Genomic DNA, 23707 nt, shown 5'->3' with positions numbered 1-23707 from the left:
GCAGACCACTGACTACCTGGATACCTCCACTTGGATTCCATTCCTTCACTCAGACAGCGGTACAACTTGCTACCCGCAGACCGCTGACTCTCATCACCTCCTTGTTTCTGTTGGACATTCCTCCTCACTATAGCAGTGGTACAACTTGCTATCGCAGACCACTGACTACCTTCACGTGTCCTTGTCCATACAGTTCCTTGTGTATCATTATCTCAGTATTACCAGTGTTGCTAGTCATAGACTTTCCTGAGCATCTCATCGGTCATCATTTCATGTTCCGTGATCACCCAGCTACCAGAGTACCCTATTACCATCTACATTGCTCTGGTAAGCCTACCATCTGGTGATCCCTGGGTAAAGACTCCTAGTGCCCGTGACACCCTTCCTTTGCTGGGTTAAATGTAATAGTTGGGTCAGTGGTTTATAAGTCTGCCATCAGCCTTCCTGAGGTCAAAAAGTTTTGCTACAATGAATAGGCACATGCAATAAAACCTAAAAGTCGCTGTTACTAAAAAAAATATTTAATAATGGCCTCAGTCAAGAGGAGGTGCTGTTAAAAGGGCTCTGAACACCTAAAATAGAAAGTCAAAGAACAGGAAAATGAAAGCCGTTTTGCTCTTGATTGCATACATTAAAAATAATTAAAATGTGTGCTATATCCACTAAAATTGTGTACCACATTATATATATATATATATATATATATATATATATATATATATATATACATATGGATATGGATATAGATAGATATATTTGCACATCATGCAATCCATATATTACTTTAAAAGATCAGGGGTGCATTATTTCAATAATAATCCTCAATTTGCAAAACTATTTTTAGGAACACTCCAATCCCCTTATTAGCATGGGGTAGATAAAATATCCCTGTAGGAACCTTCTAGTCCCATTAGGTATAAAAGTGTAGCAAATGGAGAAGTGCCAGAGTTAAAGTATTGAAGACCTGTCAGAGACAAATGAGTCCTCTCTTATGGAAATAAATTCTACATCACATACAGTTTCCACACACTCCATACTAGTTCCCACACCTCATATCCATTTCACTTATTCTCCACAACTGATAGCCAGTCCAGTCATACTCCACATTCAAATCATCCACATTCATCTCATTGAATTACCACATACCATGTTTCACATTTTTCCATTTCAGTCCCCAAATGCCAATTTCATGTCATTCCCTCTCCACATCCCACATCCACTCCATACCCTCTCCATTTCCTTCATCCATTCCACTCAATCATCATCAATTTATTCAATACTCATATCTGACATCCATAGCAATTAGTTCTGACATCCCTTAAATATTCTATTTAGTCCCCGCATTTCATACTTGCCTCACAAACCCAGCTTGAAACCATCCACTATCTTATTCAATTACCAAGTTCCATATTCATCACATACAAGTCCAACATTGGTCCTGTGGTGACAAGAGGTGATGTCAAATTTGTGTTTCTTCCATTGACGGTGCCTTGTTATCCATAGCACATCCAGAGGTAGAGATTGATGGCAACCACAAGAGAGAGAGACGCCTGGAACAAGATTCCAAGGAACCAGACCACTTTACATTACAGACTTTATTATGGGGTGAAAGGCATACTGATGTAGATGGGGAAGGGTAATCACTTGGTTGGGAAGACAGATATACTCTCATTTACATTTAAAATTCATAAACATTATTTAATCTCTCAAATAAGATAGTGGGAAATAAACAATATTATCCCCAGTTTAACAAATCACAGCTGCAACGCTTTAAAGTCATTCTCAATATGTTAAGGTTATATATTTGTGTCCAGGTTAATTAATTAATGGTTATATTAAAATGTAAATTGTAACAAAAATACAAGCTTGTCTGTGTCCAATTACTCTGTTGACTAGCAGATATCCATGTCCTATACATTTCTTTTCATACAACTCTGTGGCTTGGGCCATTCTCTGTTCTGATATTACTGAAGTTAAGTAAAAAGATGGTGAGGCGTGGCCAGGATGCCATACTAGACGGGCACGTTTTTAGAAGCTCCGGACAACGAGCCTGAAAAAAAACTCCAGCAGAGGAGATCTCGCCCCAAATTTCAGTCCCCGCTCTCCCTTATTACATCTGGGAGGAGGAGGTGTCTCTGTGGCTGCCGGAGGGACCTCCGGTCGCATAGTGATCCGCCTGGGAGAGGTGCGGGCCCATCTGACGCGGCTGTGGTGCCCTGATACGGCTGCATCTCAGTGCCCCCTTGATGGACTAGCCCCCACAGACCAACCATTATGGACACCTCCCGGCTGCCTTGTGCGGGACTCGGCCGCACCTGCTTGTCCCACTGCCCGCTTTACCCCACGATCTTGGGACTCACCCCGTGGCTGGGGACATCGGTCCCTGTGTGGGCTCCTGTGCCCGGGGCTGCAGAGTTGTGAGGGGTGAGCCCGACGTGGCATGGAAGAGGAAGGGCCTACTTCCGGTTTGAAGGCCTCGGAGCTGGGTGACTGTTGTCCTCCCGGCGATCTACTTCTGGTGGGGGTACGGCGAGGCGGCGCTGCAATGATCCAATCCTTCCCTCTCCTGGGGTAAGTGGATCCCTAGACCCGGTGACCTGGACTCCCCTCTGGTGTCTATGGTGCCTAAACACCAGATACTGACCCACGGACTTCCCAGTGCCTCCCTCTTGGAAGATCTCTGCAGGGGCAAGTTAAAAGCGCCTGATCTTACCTGATTGGAGGACTATTGGCCGGCAGCATCCTTCTGCAGGCTCTTGCATCTGACAAGCAGCGGGGACTTTGGATTTCCAGTGAGGTGTGCTGAACGCTCCCCTGTGTACTGCACCTACCTTACAATCTCGGTGCAATCTCACTACACAGAGTTGGTCGCAAGCTGTGTTCAGTAATACTCTGCTGCCCTCCAGTGGCTGATAGAGATTGCAGTGCCAACTATTACCAAAGTTGCAGATCTCTATCTACATATAGTGCGCTCTGAAGCTGCAGGAGTTAATAGGAACCATAATATCAGCACCCATCTCCCTACATTCTCCCCAGAGGTTCTCCACAAAGAGGGCCTGAACATTCCGCTGGATTTGGTCATCTTATATCTTATATCTCCAGGACGGCGTTCTTTTCCTGTCTCTGGGTATTTACTCCATTCAAGCGCACAAGTCGGAGCATTCCTTGGACATCTTTCCACATATTCGCAATCGGAGAGGTCTGGACCTCTACCTGGCTGGACATTATTCTGCTTTAATATAAGCTGTGATATGGAGTAAGTTACGACGCTCCGCATAGCCCCTGTGCCAGGGCTCTCGCTTGGAAAGTCGTGGGGATGTCTTCTTTTCTAATCTAAACACAGAAACCTTCACAACAGCCCTCCCTGTTTGATCTATTGGTGACTGACTCCTTGAGTATGCAATGCCGAAGGGTGGCAGGGAGACGGGTGGACCGGATGTTTCTCAGAGTCTCAAGAAATTTGTTTTCGTAGGCAACGACCACAAGCACCTCCTCTTCACATTGCGAAGCTCATTCCAACTCTGACGACTCAGATTCCTCACCATTGACTCCAAAGATTTACAATCCTTGTTCCGGGAGGTTAAGGAGACAAGGAAATCATTGCAGGCGGTCCAAACAGAAGTACAAAAAGCTATAGGCTCACTAAGGGCGGAGCTCCAAGACCTCGGGAATAGGACGGACCATTTGGAAACTAAAATGGATGAAGCTACCTCTTCCCACAGGGACACAGTGACTGACATCCAACGATTGCAACAAGATATGATTCATATGCAGGAACAACAAGAAGATCAAGAGAATAGGGCCAGGCGTAATAACTTGCACATCAGAGGTATTCCTGAGGAGGTGGATCAATTCCTCCTAGACCAATATCTTAAAAGACTTTTTGCCGGCCTTGCTCCTGCTACTCCTGAGGATTAGCTTCTCCTGGACAGGGCCCACAGAGCCCTTTGTCCTCGTCCCCAAGAGTCCTCCCAACCTCGAGATGTCATCCTCCGTTGCCACTATTATACTATCAAGGAAGCGATCCTGCGGGAATCTCACAAGACTGACTCAATCTCGTTTGAGGATGCCTCTCTGCAACTTTTCCAGGACATTGCTCCATTTACACTCCTCAAGAGGCGTGAACTGAAGCCAGTGACATCTATTCTCAGGGACAATAACATTCACTATTGATGGGGCTTTCCATTCCGCTTTTTGGTCTGGCATCATAACAAGCTTCATTCTGCTCGTTCAATGGCGGAAGCAGTCCAACTCCTTTAGAAGCAAATATATACACAAGGATTAATCAGGCGCTATGAATCATAAAAAATAGCATGTAATGATGGATCGCAGCTCCCTAAGACAGATATCCAAAACTGTCAATATAAACATATGTAAAAAGAAAAAATGTGGCACAGTATCCAACAATATAATTTATTATTCCATTAAAATGCAGTATATCTAAAACAAGTAAAATACAAGTAGATACTCAATAAATGTAACTGCACTGCAAGCGCAGTAATAAACTCTTATAACAGATATTAATCACTAGATTGTATTCTCACTATTGTACTCCTATACCTCGGAGGTTACAAACAACTATTAATTGTATGCATCCAAAGATGATATTAGTACATGTAGATATCGTATTGGTAAATAGCATATAGACAACCGCTGCAGTGAATAAGGCAATGGAAATGTTTCACCATAGATGAATCGCAGGCAGTCTTTAATATGGGCATGAGTAAGTTCCCCTAGTTTCGCCAAACATTCAGCGGCCCAATCAACATGTAAACAGACGCTGAAACAATTTTAGACAAGTGGATATCCTTTGCCATAAATCGGAAGTAAGCGGTCTTGCGGTTAGAGAGAAAGACGCTCTCCCGGTGTTGCCATATAGTCAACGGCCAAGTGTGGTTATAATTAGCATACTGTCCGACTGCATTAGCAGTAACAGATGATCTGTGTACGGTAATCACACACTCTTCATGGCCCGTATAGACATCTGCACGGAGGCAATAAAACATGTAGATCCGCTTTATCCACTTAATTGACTTACTTGAAATGCAGCTGAATGCCCCGGGGTATAGATAGAGAATGCTAGACTTAGCTGTATTAGTAGAGTTAGATGAAGATATCTTGACGCGTTTCTCCGTGTCAGTCACGGTTTCATCAGAGGAATATTGCTAATGAATTTTCGCGTTTCAATACCATCAGGTAACTTCAAGTAACTTCATCAGAGATCCTATCTCTGATGAAGTTACCTGATGGTAATGAAACGCGTAAGGAGGTTTTTAATCTTTTCCTGTGACCGCCACTATCTTCTAATGAAGTGATTTTATGTCCCTTTGATCGCCACGGATAACTGGCAGAGAATTACCATTTATTCAAATGGGACTTCATTTCAAACCAGTTCTCATCTTTATCTGAAAGAGTGCAGGATTGACAGCCCTGCAGTTTCTCTACTAATTTGTGGCAGGTGAGATGCTGCCTTTCCTATGGAAGCTACCAAAGATCTTTAGCAACTGCCTCACAGTCAGAAGGAGGATTTAACATACTATCCACATAAAGGTATATCTGAGAGTTGCTGCATTAATCATCTAACACGGGTGCAACGTTTGTATTTACACGGAGCTTTTGGGCTAATACAGTACTTGTTATCTAACCAGAAGCGGGACCTGCTATAACCATTCATCACTGCGGGACACCATCTGCTGTTAACAGTAAGCCGCAATATCAAAGAATCTGGTAAGAGACTGTTTCTTTTAGCTGTTGAAGCCTGTTTATCGTTTTACTGACCTTGCTTCAAGCATTTGGTCACTGCACTCCGTGGGCTCATCAGCTTTATCCAAGGTTTCACTTGGTCATTGGCACTTTTACACACTTAATAGTCCCACTGCTGTCCATCCAAATGGATTGAGTATTATTCTCTGATTTTGCCGTTATATTATTGACTCTTGGCCAATATATATACATGTCATTATAGTTGCACCTATATATTTGATGTTTCAATGACCAGCTATTGCAGTTAATTTGTTTGATATCAAGTGGCGCTATCACTGGTTATGTTTTATATTTATATTCATATGTTAATAAATTATATTTGTTGAAATTCCGCAGTGTTTCACCAGTTCATTGTGATTGTTATACCATTGTAAACTTTTTTCTGCTTTTTTATATATATTTTTTGAGGCTGCAGACCTCATACATTGGCAGGGCCGGACTGGGACTAAAAATCAGCCCTGGCATTTAAAAAAAAAAAAGGCCCACCTGCTGTGGGCTCCATGCGCGATATTGTTGCGCGCTGAAGTGGCGTTGCTGGTGCAGTCCAACATGTTAAGCAGCAACACAAACTTGTGTATCACACTTTGTCTTCTGCCCACCCTGATCAATTCCCTTGTTGTGAAAATCAGTTTGCTTGAATTACAAAACCATCCTGTTCCTACTGTGTGCGAAAACATAAAACGGCTACAGTAAACCCAGGGCCTGATTAAGGGTTTCGGTCACCGTAGGCAAATACACCAACAGTGCCTCCCTACTCCCGCCCCCCTAAATGTATAGGAATACTCCTAAATCTAAATATTCTGAAATATTCTTCAGCATTCAAATTTAGATTGATTGCGCCGTTGTCTCTTAAATTTTCTTGTTCTTCTCTCTTGCTGCTTTGTTGTCTTCTCGCTGGCTTCTGGAAATTTGGAGTCCTGTATTGAAAATGCAAAAATTTTACTATATTGCAAAATGTTAATAAACCCTGAATGATTAGGCTCTTTAAAAAAACAAAAATCCTCCATTATGGACAGATAACACTAACCCATTGTACAGGCATATATAAGTAATAAATGAACATTTGTAGGTCAATAAAATATTTACCTCTACCAGCCCCATCTCATATTCTAGTGATAGCTGAGACCAGAGAGCAGCCATGTAACTGCCACACAAAACAGATATCATGTCCCCCAAAGTTGCTCTATTTTTTAAATACCACACAAGACATTTCAATAACCCTGTAGGCACATTCAGTCCCTCTTCTCCCCCCGCAGACATTTTCAGCCCCTCTTCCCTCTACAGACATTTTCAGCCACTCCCCCCATGCACACATTTTCAGCCCCTTTCCCCATGCACACATTTTCAGCCCCTTTCACCCCCCTGCAGACATTTTCAGCCCCTCTCCCCCCCATGCAGACATTTTCAGCCCCTCTTCCCCCCCTGCAGACATTTTTAACCCCTCTTCCCCCCACAGACATTTTCAGCCCCTCCTCCCCCCCAAGCACACATTTCCAGCCCCTTTTCCCCCCATGCAGACATTTTCAGCCCCTCTCCCCCCTGCAGACATTTTCAGCCCCACTTCCCTCCTGCAGACATTTTCAGCCCCTCATTCCCCCATGCACACATTTTCAGCCCCTTTTCCTCCCTGAAGACATTTTCAGCCCCTCTTCCTCCTCCCTGAAGACATTTTCAGCCCCTCTCCCCCCCATGCACACATTTTCAGCCTCTTTCCCCCCCATGCACACATTTTCAGCCCCTCTTCCCCCCCCCTGCACACATTTTCTGGTCCTCTGTCCCCCCGGCACATTTTCAGGTCCTGTGTCCCCCCCCAGCACATTTTTAGGTCCTGTCCTGTCTTCTCCCCCTGGAGCACCATTTTCCCTGTGAAAATAAATAAATACACTTACCTTAGCAGCCTCCGGGAATCCACTGTGCGCCCTCTATAGCCAGTCCTACGCGGCCGCGCAAAGTGACAACGCGATGTCACGCACGGCCGCGTAAGACTGGCTATAGTGGATTCCCGGAGGCTTCTAAGGTAAGTGTATTTTTTATGAAAGCGCTGGAGCAGGGCCGGCCCACAGAGCCGTCATGACGTGTGACATCATGGCGGCTCAAAAAAATTAATTTAATTTAATTTAAACGGGGATCGCAGGGAGCCGAACCGGCCCACACTGCCATCGGCCCTTCTGGCATTTGCCAGAAATGCCAGATGGCCAATCCGGCCCTGTACATTGGTATCAACAGTTCACCACCATATCTTTAGCACCAAGGTATTTTTGTTTATTTGGTTATATTGATATAATTTTCCTGCCCCATTGGGGCTTACAGTCTAAATTCCCTAACACCCACAGAGGAAGGACAGACCGGACAGACTAGGGTCAATTTGTTAGCAGCCAATTAACCTACTAGTATGTTTTTGGAGTGTGGGAGGAAACCGGAGCACCCGAAGGAAACCCACACAAACACGGGGAGAACATATAAACTCCTCACAGATAAGGCCATGGTCAGGAATTGATTGAACTGAACTCATGACCCCAGTGCTGTAAAGCAGAAGTGCAATCCACTATGCCACTGTGCTGCCCTACTATAGATAGACCGTTCACTTTGCTCCCCCCACTTCAGTGGCTCGGAGTCCCATAAATCTAAGGCCTTGGTGTCCGTTCTTTCCCATCATCTCCTCTTTGACTCCTGGAGGCTTAGGGAACCCTCATCCCGAGATTATACATTTTACTCACCGGTTCATGGTACCTATTCACGAATAGACATGGTCTTCCTCAGCCACGATCTGTCATTGAAGCTCAGGGCGGCCCATATACACCCGATGGTTTGGTTTGACCACTCTCCTATATCAGCCGATCTCTCAGACATAGTATCCCGCCCTCACCCCGCTAAGTGGCGTATTAATGATTCCATTCTCCATGATCAGCCACTTACCTTAGAGCTCTGGACCCTTCTTGAGGAGTATTTTCTCTTTAATGACCTCCCCGATACTTCCCCCATGACCCTCTGGGAAGCCCAGAAGGCAGTAGTGCAGGGCCATCTTATTAGCATGGTCTCACGCCGTAAGAAGTTGGCTATCGCCAAAAGTGCGTCATTAACTATTCAACTCCAGACTCTGGAGAGACAGTATAAACTATCCCCAGATGAAAAGGTACTGACCAAACTTCTAAAGGTGAGATCTGATTTGAACCTCCTTCTCTCTGAATCCACTGCCTCGGCCCTGAAACAGCTGAAGCAGACGTTCTATGAGAAGGGAGATAAAGCCGAAAGAATATTAGCCACCCGTCTGAGGGCTCAGAAATCTCAAAACAACGTCATGGCTCTGAAGTCTCCTTCTGGCTCACCCATTTTCTGTACTGACCAGATAGGGTGCGATTTTCAGAAATTTTATTCTACATTGTACAATTTGGATGCTCTAAATCCCGGGAGTGCTCCCCCTGCGAATACTATAGCAGCTTTTTTGAGGCAAACGAATCTCCCTACCCTTTCCAGTAGCCTAAGTCAACAACTAAATAAGGAGATTACAATGGAGGATATACTGGCAGTTATCAAGGTCTAAAAGACCTCCAAGGCCCTGGGGCCTGATGGTTTCTCCGCTGCCTACTACAAAAGATTTTTCCAGACCCTGGTTCCCCACCTCCGCTCCCTATTCAATGCTGTCTTGCATGGAGATCCCTTCCCTAAATCGATGTTAGAGGCGCGTATTGTAGTTATACATAAGGAGGGGAAAGACCCTAGCGACTGTGCAAGCTACCGTCCCATCTCCCTTCTTAATGTTGACATTAAGATATATGCAAAGATCCTGGCCACCCGCCTGAATGGAGTCCTTCCGGATCTAATCCACTATTAACAGGTGGGTTTCATCCCGGGTCGCCAGGCGAGGGATAATACTTGCGGCGCGATAGACCTTGTTCAAATTATTAATCAAAGACGTCTTCCAGCCATGATGCTTTCACTGGATGCCGAGAAGGCGTTTGATCAAATTTCTTGGGATTTTATGACCCTTGCTCTGAAGGCGTACGACTTCTCTGCTGAATTTCTGACCGGGGTATCTGCCCTCTATAACTCTCCCTCAGCTAGGGTCCTGGTTAACGGATCTCTATCAGACCCTCTCTCCCTCTCCAACGGGACGAGACAGGGCTTCCCCCTTTCGCCCGTAATCTTTGCACTAGTGATAGAACTCTTGGCGGCAATGATCAGACAAAAAGCATCGATTTCAGGTGCGACAGTGGGGCCGCAGGAAGTCAAGGTTTCTCTCTTTGCAGATGACATACTTCTTTATCGGACGAACCGTTAGTAGTCTCTACTGGCCTTATATAAACTTATGGATGAATATGGCCTCCTTTCAGGTTATAAAATTAATTTTGTTAAATCAGAGGCCATGCTCCTTCATGCTTCCCCTTCCCTTAGGACCAGTTTACAGACTAATTTTGCACTACGCTGGCAGGCGAATAAGATCAAATATCTTGGAGTTTATATCACCTCGACCTATGATCGATTATATCGGGAAAACTCCCCCCCTTCTGTCTAAAATCAAACAGGACCTGGAGACTTGGAAGAGCTATATCATATCGTGGCTTTGGAGGATTATCGCTATTAAGATGAACTTGGTCCTTAAACTTCTATATCTTTTTCAGACTCTTCCGGTGAGCGTTCCCGACTCCGTGTTTAGAGATTTGCATTCCTCCTTCCTAAAGTTTATATGGCGTGCCAAGCCCCCTAGAATCTCGATAGCAGTGCTCAAAAAGCCCAGGGCTCGGGGAGGCAGAGGCTTTCCAGACATTAAATTTTATTATTTGGCATCCCATCTAACCCAGGTGGCATTAACCTATACCCCTTACCAGTCCATAGCATCGGTGGACCTGGAGACCCACTATGTTGGGGTCCCTTCTATGACATCACTCTGGCGCCTGGCTAATATAGATAGACCACCAGTGGCCTCCTCTCTTCAATCTCTTAAATTCTGTTTGTCCCTTTGGGACTTATGCCGGGTCAAATATAAATTGTCCTCCCCTATCTCACTTCTGATTCCTCTCTGGGGCAACCCACACTTCCCTCCTGGCAATTCAACACAGCAATTTAAACATTGGGTGAGGGAGAGAATATGGGTGGTTTCGGACCTGGCAGTCAATCAAACTTGGGCTTCTATGTCGGAGCTTCACAACGGTTTTGAACCGTTTCGCCTACTTTTTTTTGAGTACTTCCAGGTCCGACAGTTCGCCATGTCTATGCCCCCCAGGAGGTTCTCCAGGCCCTTACCTCCTTTGAGTATATGTGTCTACATTCCCCTCTCACTAAAGGGATGATATCCCGGATCTATAATTGGCTCATAGAATATACTTTCGATACTCCAGGCCGACATGAGCGGGAATGGGAAAATGACCTGGGACCTCCTCCAGATGACTCATGCTGGGAGGAGATCAGGGAGGGGATTGCCAAGAGCTCGATCTCTACATTAATTAAGGAAACAGCCTACAAATTGTACTATAGGTGGTACTATACGCCTGTCTCAAATGTTTCCTACGGCCACTCCGAGCTGCTGGCGGGAATGTGGCCAGAGAGGTACGATGCTACATATATGGTGGACCTGCTCTCGCATAGTTCCTTTTTGGAACATGGTTCTTACACTTATAAACTCTGTGTCAGAACAACAGATCAATAAAGACCCCTGGTCATTTATTCTCTCCCGCCCTATACCTGATGAGAGCGTGCCTTCTAACAAGCTTATCTCCCATATCTTGGCTGCTGCTAAATCCCTAATAGCAAAGCATTGGAAAGACCCTAGGGTTCTCTCTATGCAGAAATTATTGTCCTACATAGGACATGTCGCAAGCATGAAGAGTATAACGTGCTACCTTCATGATAAATCACATAATTTCGATAGGGTATTGGCCCCGTCGTATTCACTAGAAAGCCACAGCTGCCTATCCAGTACGGCTCCCCTTCCCGCAGATGGAATATAGCTCTTGGGCCGCCTCCGGATCCCCTAGGCTGGATACGGCGCGCTGCTGGTGAGTAACGTTTGTATGCTATTTTTTTTTTTGGTAGCCAATGTAATTATGTGGTCTAGCTTTTCCTAGCAATGTTCCAAGTTTACTTATTTAATTTTTAACGATATTGTTTACAGTACTTGTGCCTTTCTACCTCCCATCCCTCTTTCCTCTTTCCCCCTCCCCTTGTCCCCATCCCCCACCGATATAAATATATAAAACACAGAGGAGACACCTTGAATACTAATACTTTTATGTTAAATATGTTGATTGTATATTTCCTGTTGTTTCCTCTTTAAATAAAGAGTTAAAAAAAAAAAAAGATGGTGACATTCACCTTCCATGACTTGGAAACTCGGAAGATTAAAGTATGTTATGCACTTCAGTGAACATATAAATACTAAACAGAAAAGCTCTCCAAAAGACAAATGCTGTTCACTCCACCTCTAATTCACACCTACAAAACTCAATAAAAAAAAGCCAATACTCCTTCAGAACGTTCAAGGAGACACATTGCACCGATGTTATGGCAGGAATCTCTGCTAATTTTTCCTCGCACCCCCTAGAAAAAGGAGGCAGAAATTCCTACCTTAATTCCTAGCCTGAAATGGCGGTGATGTCCGCAAGGCATATTGCCAAGATATTATCTCTTCCTTAGAGTTTATTTTTATACTCACTCTCTCTCTCTCTCGAAAAGGTGTTAAAGAAAGATACGTATGAAAAAATATTAATACAAAATAGTTATACATGAATAAGAAATTAATAAAATGGGGGTGCCCAACCAATGATTTGGCCTTGCAACCAAGCTCAATATATTATAATCTATTTTATAACTTGTACCGTTCTCTTCCTTCAGTCCCTTCCTCCTCTTGAATTTGTGAGCTTGTGTAAGTCTAAAGACTTGTTAAACCATAGGTTTTGTTAAATCCTCAAAAATTGTACATTTATTTATTATGCACATGACTTGTCTAAAAAATAAAACTGTGTTTGCTTTTGTGTATAGTATGTGTGGGTGTCTACTGTGAAGTACTGAATGGTATTTATTATATTATTATTATTATTATTATTATACTAAAATATTTAGTAATTATGTTACACAGCTGCAATTGACAGGAGACAAGGAAAAGGACAATGCAATACAGGTGTCGAGAGGCTTTATGAGACTGAAACTGAGAGCAGATCACAAGGCAATTGTGGGACTGGTGGCTGTGGACAAAGGTGTCTATGTGTGCAACAGCAAATATAAGATCTCACAGAGTAAGGTATGTAGAGAAGAATGTTGGTGGCTGTGGACAAAGGTGTCTATGTGTGCAACAGCAAATATAAGATCTCACAGAGCAAGGTATGTAGAGAAGAATGTTGTGAACTTATTAATAATAACAATAATAAAAATAATAAGAAGAATGAAAATCCCAAATTCCAGTGTTTGGTGAAAATTAACTATGCCTTACAAAACATATGATCTATTTCACTTTGTTTTATACTACTGTTTGGTGGATACATGTTTGTGTAAGTCTCAGATGTCATTTGTCCTTTCAAGGTTTGGGACTCAGTGGAAATGTATGACACTGGCTGTACACCGGGCAGTGGTGCTAACACCCCAGGAGTGTTTTATGATGCTGGACTGGCCCTGCAGACAAGCTTCCAGATGACAACTCCTTATAGATCAGGTGACGTAAGGTCTTTGATGCTTATTGCCAAAAGTCACTTATCCAAATTGAAAGCCACGCCTTTGATTCTGACATTGAAAATTTGCAAGTATCTCCGTGACACAGATTTCTGCTACTGTGGTGCTGAATCATAAATGAAACTTCCAGACAAATATAACATTTGCTTGTTGCTAGTGTTTACTAAGTTCAAATTAAATGCTCAGTTATATACCAAATGTTGACAATGCCCATCACTCATTCCCATATACCCTAATAATAATTAGTGAGAAGGGGGGTGGGGGTCATCAACACCACTCAATTTTTGTCACCAGTATAAAAGAGAGGAAACCAACATCCAATGTGTGGTATTCCCCTCTACCCTTGTACAACAAAACGTTTCCCTAGCCTCCAAAAATGTAAGTGATCCTTGAAAATTCACCTCTTCAAGCAAGTTTTTTAAATCCTCAAACCTCTTTCTTAACCTCCCTATGCTATTTTACTTGATCACCAGAACTGAAACCTACACGGTTCACTCAACATTCAGAGGAGAGACAGGTTGCCAGTGGAGTACCCCAACGATCTGTACTTGGACCGTTGCTTTTAAAAATCTTTATTGGTGACATTGCAAATGATATTGAAGGGAAAGTATGCCTTTTTGCAGATGGCACAAAGATATGCTACAGGGTAGACACACCAGGAGGGATAATCTGTCCTTCTGAGTTCAGTGGTGCTGCTGGGTCCTGTGCTGTGTCCTGTTCAGTCCAGTGGTGCTGTGTCCTGTGCTCTGTCCTTCTGAGTTCAGTGGTGCTGCTGGGTCCTGTGCGGTGTCCTGTTCAGTCCAGTGGTGCTGTGTCCTGTGTTCTGTCCTTCTGAGTTCAGTGGTGCTGCTGGGTCATGTGCTGTGTCCTGTTCAGTCCAGTGGTGCTGTGTCCTGTGCTCTGTGCTTTTAAGGGCATAGTTATTTACCCACTATTCCCAATTTTTTTAAAAAAAAAAAAAATAATTATAAAAAAAAATAAAAAAAAAATTATTTATAACTAAATTTGCAAAACCAATCCAGCAGTATAAGTCCATTGGTACTGCAATATTACCAAGTTCAAACATTCTGCAGTATCTTGTGCTACATATAATGGAGACCAAAAATTTGGAGGATAAAGTAGGGAAAGATCAAGACCCACTTCCTCCTAATGCTGAAGCTGCTGCCACTAGTCATGACATAGACGATGAAATGCCATCAACGTCGTCTTCCAAGCCCGATGCCCAATCTCCTAGTACAGGGCATGTAAAATCCAAAAAGCCCAAGTTAAGTAAAAGTAGCAAAAAGAGAAACTTAAAATCATCTGCGGAGAAACGTAAAGTTGCCAATATGCCATTTACGACACGGAGTGGCAAGGAACGGCTTAGGCCCTGGCCCGTGTTCATGACTAGTGGTTCAGCTTCACCCAAGAATCTTAGCCCTCCTCCTCCTCCCCATCCCCTACAAAAAATTGAAGAGAGTTATGCTGTCAGCAACAAAACAGCAAACAACTCTGCCTTCTAAAGAGAAATTATCACAAATCCCCAAAGCGAGTCCAAGGGTGTTGGTGGTTGTCAAGCCTGACCTTCCCATCACTGTACGGGAAGAGGTGGCTCGGGAGGAGGCTATTGATGATGTAGCTGGCGCTGTGGAGGAACTTGATGATGAGGATGGTGATGTGGTTATTGTAAATGAGGCACCAGGGGGGGAAACAGCTGATGTCCATGGGATGAAAAAGCCTATCGTCATGCCTGGTCAGAAGACCAAAAAATGCACCTCTTCGGTCTGGAGTTATTTTTATCCAAATCCAGACAACCAATGTATGGCCATATGTAGCTTATGTAAAGCTCAAATAAGCAGGGGTAAGGATCTTGCCCACCTAGGGACATCCTCCCTTATACGTCACCTGAATAACCTTCATAGTTTAGTGGTTAGTTCAGGAACTGGGGCTAGGACCGTCATCGGTACAGGGACACCTAAATCCCGTGGTCCAGTTGGATACATACCAGCAACACCCTCCTCGTCAACTTCCTCCACGATCTCCATCAGATTCAGTCCTGCAGCCCAAGTCAGCAGCCAGACTGAGTCCTCTTCAATACGGGATTCATCCGAGGAATCCTGCAGCGGTACGCCTACTACTGCCACTGCTGCTGTTGCTGCTGTTAGTCGGTCATCTTCCCAGAGGGGAAGTCGTAAGACCGCTAAGTCTTTTACAAAACAATTGACCGTCCAACAGTCGTTTGCCATGACCACAAAATACGATAGTAGTCACCCTATTGCAAAGCGTATAACTGCGGCTGTAACTGCAATGTTGGTGTTAGACGTGCGCCCGGTGTCCGCCATCGGTGGAGTGGGATTTAGAGGGTTGATAGAGGTATTGTGTCCCCGGTACCAAATCCCGTCGAGATTCCACTTCACTAGGCAGGCGATACCAAAGATGTACAGAGAAGTACAATCAAGTGTCCTCAGTGCTCTAAAAAATGCGGTTGTACCCACTGTCAACTTAACCACGGACATGTGGACAAGTGGTTCTGGGCAAACGAAGGACTATATGACTGTGACAGCCCACTGGGTAGATGCATCCCCTTCCGCAGCAACAGCAACAGCTGCCTAAGTAGCAGCATCTACAAAATGGCTGCTCGTGCAAAGGCAGGCAACATTGTGTATTACAGGCTTTAATAAGAGGCACAACGCTGACAACATATTAGAGAAACTGAGGGAAATTATCTCCCAGTGGCTTACCCCACTTAGACTCTCATGGGGATTTGTGGTGTCAGACAATGCCAGTAACATTGTGCAGCCATTAAATATGGGCAATTTCCAGCACATTCCATGTTTTGCCCACACCATTAATTTGGTGGTGCAGCATTACCTGAAGAGTGACAGGGGTGTGCAGGAGATGCTTGCGGTGGCGCGCAAAATTGCTGGACACTTTCGGCATTCAGCCAGTGCCTACCGCAGACTAGAGGCACATCAAAAAACCATGAACCTGCCCTGCCATCACCTCAAACAAGAGGTTGTGACGCGCTGGAACTCCACCCTCTATATGCTGCAGAGGATGGAGGAGCAGCAAAAGGCCATTCAGGCCTACACAGCCACCTACGACATAGGCAAAGGAGTGGGGATGCGCCTGAGTCAAGCGCAGTGGAGACTGATTTCCGTGTTGTGCAAGGTTCTCCAGCCGTTTTAACTTGCCACACGAGAAGTCAGTTCCGACACTGCCAGCTTGAGTCAGGGGATTCCCCTGATCAGGCTTTTGCAGAATCAGCTGGAGAAAGTGAGGGAGGAGCTGGTAAACCATTGCGATTCCACCAAGCATGTATCTCTTGTGGATGTAGCCTTTCGTATGCTTTGCCAGGATCCGAGGGTGGTCACTCTTTTAAAGTCAGAGGAATACATTCTGGACACTCGATCCTCGGTTTAAAGCGTATGTTGTGTCTCTGTTTCCTGCTGGTCAGGAGATTATCCTCTGAAGAGGACCGTGACATGCCAACAGCTCCACCCTCATTTTCTTCCACATCTATGGCTTCGAGGAAAAAGCTCAGTTTTCCTAAAAGAGGCGCTGGCGGGGACGCTGATAACATCTGGTCCAGACTGAAGGACCTGTCAACCATTGCAGACATGTCTACTGTCGCTGCATTGGATGCTGTCACAATAGAAAAAATGGTGGAGGATTATTTTGCTGACACCATCCAAATAGACATGTCAGAAAGTCCATATTGTTACTGGCAGGACAAAAAGGCAGTTTGGAAGCCCCTGTACAAACTGGCTCTATTTTACCTGAGTTGTCCCCCCTTCAGTGTGTACTCGGAAAGAGTTTTTAGTGCAGCGGGTAACCTGGTCAGTGAGCGGCGAAGGAGGTTGCTTCCTCACAACGTTGAAAAAATGATGTTTATAAAAATGAACAATCAATTCCTCAATGAAGTACAGCACTGCCCTCCAGATAGTACAGAGGGACCTGTGGTTGTGGAGTCCAGCGGGGACGAATTGATAATGTGTGAGGAGGAGAAAGTACACACTGTAGGGGGAGAGGAATCAGAGGTTGAGGATGAGGACGACATCTTGCCTCAGTAGAGCCTGTTTAGTTTGTACAGGGAGAGATGAATAGCTTTTTTGGTGTGGGGGCCCAAACAAACCAATCATTTCAGCCACAGTTCTTTGGTAGGCCCTGTCACTGAAATGATTGGTTTGTTAAAGTGTGCATGTCCTATTTCAACAACATAAGGGTGGGTGGGAGGTTTCAAGGACAATTCCATCTTGCAACTATTTTTTTGGCATTATGTGACCATTCAACAGTCGTTTGCCAAGTTCAAAAAGTAAAAGAAAATGCCAACAAATTCAATAAATTAAATCAAAAGTTAAATGCCCTGTCATTATTTAAAACAAGAGGTTTTGACGTGCTAGAATTAGTGTAGTGTTAAGATGTTATAAACACTAGACTTGGAACTTGGAGAAGGTATTGTGGCCCCGGTATCAAATTGGGTACCAGGGCCACCCCACTACGCAGTCCAGATACTTGTTTGGTGGAATTCTGACCAGTTGAGGGTGTATTTATTTTATTGAGGCCCCGGTATCAAATTGTGTACCGGGTCCACCCCACTACGCAGTCCAGATACTTGTTTGGTGGAATTCTGACCAGTTGAGGGTGTATTTATTTTATTGTGGCCCCGGTATCAAATTGGGTACCGGGGCCACCCCACTACGCAGTCCAGATACTTGTTTGGTGGAATTCTGACCAGTTGAGGGTGTATTTATTTTATTGTGGCCCCGTATCAAATTGGGTACCAGGGCCACCCCACTACACAGTCCAGATACTTGTTTGGTGGAATTCTGACCAGTTGAGGGTGTATTTATTTTATTGTGGCCCCGGTATCAAATTGGGTACCGGGGCCACCCCACTACGCAGTCCAGATACTTGTTTGGTGGAATTCTGAACAGTTGAGGGTGTATTTATTTTATTGTGGCCCCGGTATCAAATTGGGTACCGGGCCACCCCTCTACGCAGTCCAGATACATTTATTGGTGCGAATCATACAAGTTCAGGGTTTTTAAATTATATTGTGGTGACCACTCCTCTACGCAGTCCAGATACATTTATTGGTGCGAATCATACAAGTTCAGGGTTTTTAAATTATATTGTGGTGACCACTCCTCTACGCAGTCCAGATACATTTATTGGTGCGAATCATACAAGTTCAGGGTTTTTAAATTATATTGTGGTGACCACTCCTCTACGCAGTCCAGGTACGTTATTCGGTGCGATTCAGACCAGTTGATGGTTTTCTTATTATATTGTGGTGACCACTCCTCTACGCAGTCCAGATACATTTATTGGTGCGAATCATACAAGTTCAGGGTTTTTAAATTATACTGTGGTGACCACTCCTCTACGCAGTCCAGATACATTTATTGGTGCTAATCATACAAGTTCAGGGTTTTTAATTTATATTGTGGTGACCACTCCTCTACGCAGTCCAGGTACATTATTTGGTGCGATTCAGACCAGTTGATGGTTTTCTTATTATATTGTGGTGACCACTCCTCTACGCAGTCCAGATACATTTATTGGTGCGAATCATACAAGTTCAGGGTTTTTAAATTATATTGTGGTGACCACTCCTCTACGCAGTCCAGGTACATTTTTTGGTGCGATTAAGACCAGTTGATTGTTTTTCTTATTATATTGTGGGGACAACTCCTCTACGCAGTCCAGATACATTTATTAGTGCGAATCATACAAGTTCAGGGTTTTTAAATTATACTGTGGTGACCACTCCTCTACGCAGTCCAGATACATTTATTGGTGCTAATCATACAAGTTCAGGGTTTTTAATTTATATTGTGGTGACCACTCCTCTACGCAGTCCAGGTACATTATTTGGTGCGATTCAGACCAGTTGATGGTTTTCTTATTATATTGTGGGGACAACTCCTCTACGCAGTCCAGATACATTTATTAGTGCGAATCATACAAGTTCAGAGTTTTTAAATTATATTGTGGTGACCACTCCTCTACACAGTCCAGATACATTATTCGGTGTGATTTAGACCAGTGGATGTTTTTCTTATTATATTGTGGTGACCACTCCTCTACGCAGTCCAGATACATTTATTGGTGCGAATCATACAAGTTCAGGGTTTTTAAATTATATTGTGGTGACCACTCCTCTACGCAGTCCAGGTACATTTTTTGGTGCGATTAAGACCAGTTGATTGTTTTTCTTATTATATTGTAGGGACAACTCCTCTACGCAATCCAGATACATTTATTAGTGCGAATCATACAAGTTCAGAGTTTTTAAATTATATTGTGGTGACCACTCCTCTACGCAGTCCATATACATTTATTGGTGCGAATCATACAAGTTCAGGGTTTTTAATTTATATTGTGGTGACCACTCCTCTACGCAGTCCAGGTACATTATTCGGTGCGATTCAGACCAGTTGATGGTTTTCTTATTATATTGTGGTGACCACTCCTCTACGCAGTCCAGATACATTTATTGGTGCGAATCATACAAGTTCAGGGTTTTTAAATTATATTGTGGTGACCACTCCTCTACGCAGTCCAGGTACATTTTTTGGTGCGATTAAAACCAGTTGATGGTTTTCTTATTATATTGTGGGGACAACTCCTCTACGCAGTCCAGATACATTTATTAGTGCGAATCATACAAGTTCAGAGTTTTTAAATTATATTGTGGTGACCACTCCTCTACACAGTCCAGATACATTATTCGGTGTGATTTAGACCAGTGGATGTTTTTCTTATTATATTGTGGTGACCACTCCTCTACGCAGTCCATATACATTTATTGGTGCGAATCATACAAGTTCAGGGTTTTTAAATTATATTGTGGTGACCAATCCTCTACGCAGTCCAGGTACATTATTCGGTGCGATTCAGACCAGTTGAAGTTTTTCTAATTATATTGTGGTGACCACTCCTCTACGCAGTCCAGATACATTTATTGGTGTGAATCATACAAGTTCAGGGTTTTTAATTTACTTTGTGGTGACCACTCCTCTACGCAGTCCAGGTACATTTTTTGGTGCGATTAAGACCAGTTGATGGTTTTCTTATTATATTGTGGGGACAACTCCACTACGCAGTCCAGAAAGATACCTCGTTGCAACGTTTTGGACTAATAACTATATTATGAGGTGTTCAGAATACACTGTAAATTAGTGGAAATGATTGTTTTATTGTGGCCCCGGTATCAAATTGGGTACCAGGGCCACCCCACTACGCAGTCCAGATACTTGTTTGGTGGAATTCTGAACAGTTGAGGGTGTATTTATTTTATTGTGGCCCCGGTATCAAATTGGGTACCGGGCCACCCCTCTACGCAGTCCAGATACATTTATTGGTGCGAATCATACAAGTTCAGGGTTTTTAAATTATATTGTGGTGACCACTCCTCTACGCAGTCCAGATACATTTATTAGTGCGAATCATACAAGTTCAGGGTTTTTAAATTATATTGTGGTGACCACTCCTCTACGCAGTCCAGGTACATTATTCGGTGCGATTCAGACCAGTTGATGGTTTTCTTATTATATTGTGGTGACCACTCCTCTACGCAGTCCAGGTACATTATTCGGTGCGATTCAAACCAGTTGATGGTTTTCTTATTATATTGTGGTGACCACTCCTCTACGCAGTCCAGATACATTTATTGGTGCGAATCATACAAGTTCAGGGTTTTTAATTTAGATTGTGGTGACCACTCCTCTACGCAGTCCAGATACATTTATTGGTGCGAATCATACAAGTTCAGGGTTTTTAAATTATATTGTGGTGACCACTCCTCTACGCAGTCCAGATACATTTATTGGTGCGAATCATACAAGTTCAGGGTTTTTAATTTATATTGTGGTGACCACTCCTCTACGCAGTCCAGGTACATTATTCGGTGCGATTCAGACCAGTTGATGGTTTTCTTATTATATTGTGGTGACCACTCCTCTACGCAGTCCAGGTACATTATTCGGTGTGATTCAGACCAGTGGATGTTTTTCTTATTATATTGTGGTGACCACTCCTCTACGCAGTCCATATACATTTATTGGTGCGAATCATACAAGTTCAGGGTTTTTAAATTATATTGTGGTGACCACTCCTCTACGCAGTCCAGGTACATTATTCGGTGCGATTCAGTCCAGTTGATGTTTTTCTTATTATATTGTGGTGACCACTCCTCTACGCAGTCCAGATACATTTATTGGTGTGAATCATACAAGTTCAGGGTTTTTAATTTATTTTGTGGTGACCACTCCTCTACGCAGTCCAGGTACATTTTTTGGTGCGATTAAGACCAGTTGATGGTTTTCTTATTATATTGTGGGGACAACTCCACTACGCAGTCCAGAAAGATACCTCGTTGCAACGTTTTGGACTAATAACTATATTGTGAGGTGTTCAGAATACCCTGTAAATTAGTGGAAATGATTGTTATTGAATGTTATTGAGGTTAATAATAGCGTAGGAGTTAAAATAATCCCAAAAACTTGATTTTTGAACTTTTTATGCTTTTTTCAAAAAAAATCCGAATCCAAAACCTTAAATCCGAACCAAAACCTTTCGGCAGGTGTTTTGCGAAACATATCTGAACCCAAAACATCGCGAAAATCCGGATCCAAAACACAAAACACGAGACACCAAAAGTCGCCGGTGCACATCCCTATTCAAATGTAAATATTAAGGTATGACTGTATAAATAGTCTTGTTATATGACTTTAACAAAGTCTTTGATGCAGCTAGTAAGCTAATTTTAAATAGGTTTAATACAGTTCCATTATTTACTTTCTCTGTCCCATAATCCCTACATCCAGTGATGGCACTGGCACCACTTTAGGGGATGCAGCCGCCATGAAGCTATGGGAAGGGGACTCTGCAATACTTACTGTGCCAGAATCCATATTTCTGATACACTTATATTATGATAAGTAAAAGGAATATGTCACTGATTGGTTTACTACTCTACTTACCATTACCAATCTTATATCACTGGGTTGTCAGTGTGTTCTGCTTTAGGAAATATTGAAGCCCTAACGACACAGTTGTTATGTTAATGACCATATGATAGATAATGTTCTTAACACCTGTTAGCTCATTAACATGCTTGTCTTGTCTTATTTTCCACAGAGCCCTTATGTAAAGTAAAATTGGAGCGCAGACGACGTGCATCAGACTCATTGATTCAAGATAAAGACAAAAAAGGTAAAACTAGGATAAAAGTCTCCAACGGCTTAGGCCCTGGCCCGTGTTCATGACTAGTGGTTCAGCTTCACCCAAGAATCTTAGCCCTCCTCCTCCTCCCCATCCCCTACAAAAAATTGAAGAGAGTTATGCTGTCAGCAACAAAACAGCAAACAACTCTGCCTTCTAAAGAGAAATTATCACAAATCCCCAAAGCGAGTCCAAGGGTGTTGGTGGTTGTCAAGCCTGACCTTCCCATCACTGTACGGGAAGAGGTGGCTCGGGAGGAGGCTATTGATGATGTAGCTGGCGCTGTGGAGGAACTTGATGATGAGGATGGTGATGTGGTTATTGTAAATGAGGCACCAGGGGGGGAAACAGCTGATGTCCATGGGATGAAAAAGCCTATCGTCATGCCTGGTCAGAAGACCAAAAAATGCACCTCTTCGGTCTGGAGTTATTTTTATCCAAATCCAGACAACCAATGTATGGCCATATGTAGCTTATGTAAAGCTCAAATAAGCAGGGGTAAGGATCTTGCCCACCTAGGGACATCCTCCCTTATACGTCACCTGAATAACCTTCATAGTTTAGTGGTTAGTTCAGGAACTGGGGCTAGGACCGTCATCGGTACAGGGACACCTAAATCCCGTGGTCCAGTTGGATACATACCAGCAACACCCTCCTCGTCAACTTCCTCCACGATCTCCATCAGATTCAGTCCTGCAGCCCAAGTCAGCAGCCAGACTGAGTCCTCTTCAATACGGGATTCATCCGAGGAATCCTGCAGCGGTACGCCTACTACTGCCACTGCTGCTGTTGCTGCTGTTAGTCGGTCATCTTCCCAGAGGGGAAGTCGTAAGACCGCTAAGTCTTTTACAAAACAATTGACCGTCCAACAGTCGTTTGCCATGACCACAAAATACGATAGTAGTCACCCTATTGCAAAGCGTATAACTGCGGCTGTAACTGCAATGTTGGTGTTAGACGTGCGCCCGGTGTCCGCCATCGGTGGAGTGGGATTTAGAGGGTTGATAGAGGTATTGTGTCCCCGGTACCAAATCCCGTCGAGATTCCACTTCACTAGGCAGGCGATACCAAAGAT

General features: G+C 43.7%; 1 protein-coding gene across 1 annotated transcript in view; it reads left to right on the top strand.

Moving 5' to 3' along the window:
- The window catches only part of LOC142151183 (venom factor-like), a 192702-nt gene that overhangs the window by 61421 nt on the left and 107574 nt on the right, over positions 1 to 23707 (top strand). Inside the window, 3 exon segments of the mRNA XM_075206549.1 lie at positions 12836 to 12997; positions 13276 to 13405; positions 22549 to 22623. Of these exon segments, the coding sequence (XP_075062650.1) occupies positions 12836 to 12997; positions 13276 to 13405; positions 22549 to 22623 (367 nt within the window).

The sequence above is a fragment of the Mixophyes fleayi genome, chromosome 4 (genome assembly GCF_038048845.1).
Source record: "Mixophyes fleayi isolate aMixFle1 chromosome 4, aMixFle1.hap1, whole genome shotgun sequence".
NCBI lineage: Eukaryota > Metazoa > Chordata > Amphibia > Anura > Limnodynastidae > Mixophyes > Mixophyes fleayi.
This window is presented reverse-complemented; position numbering and strand designations above follow the sequence as displayed.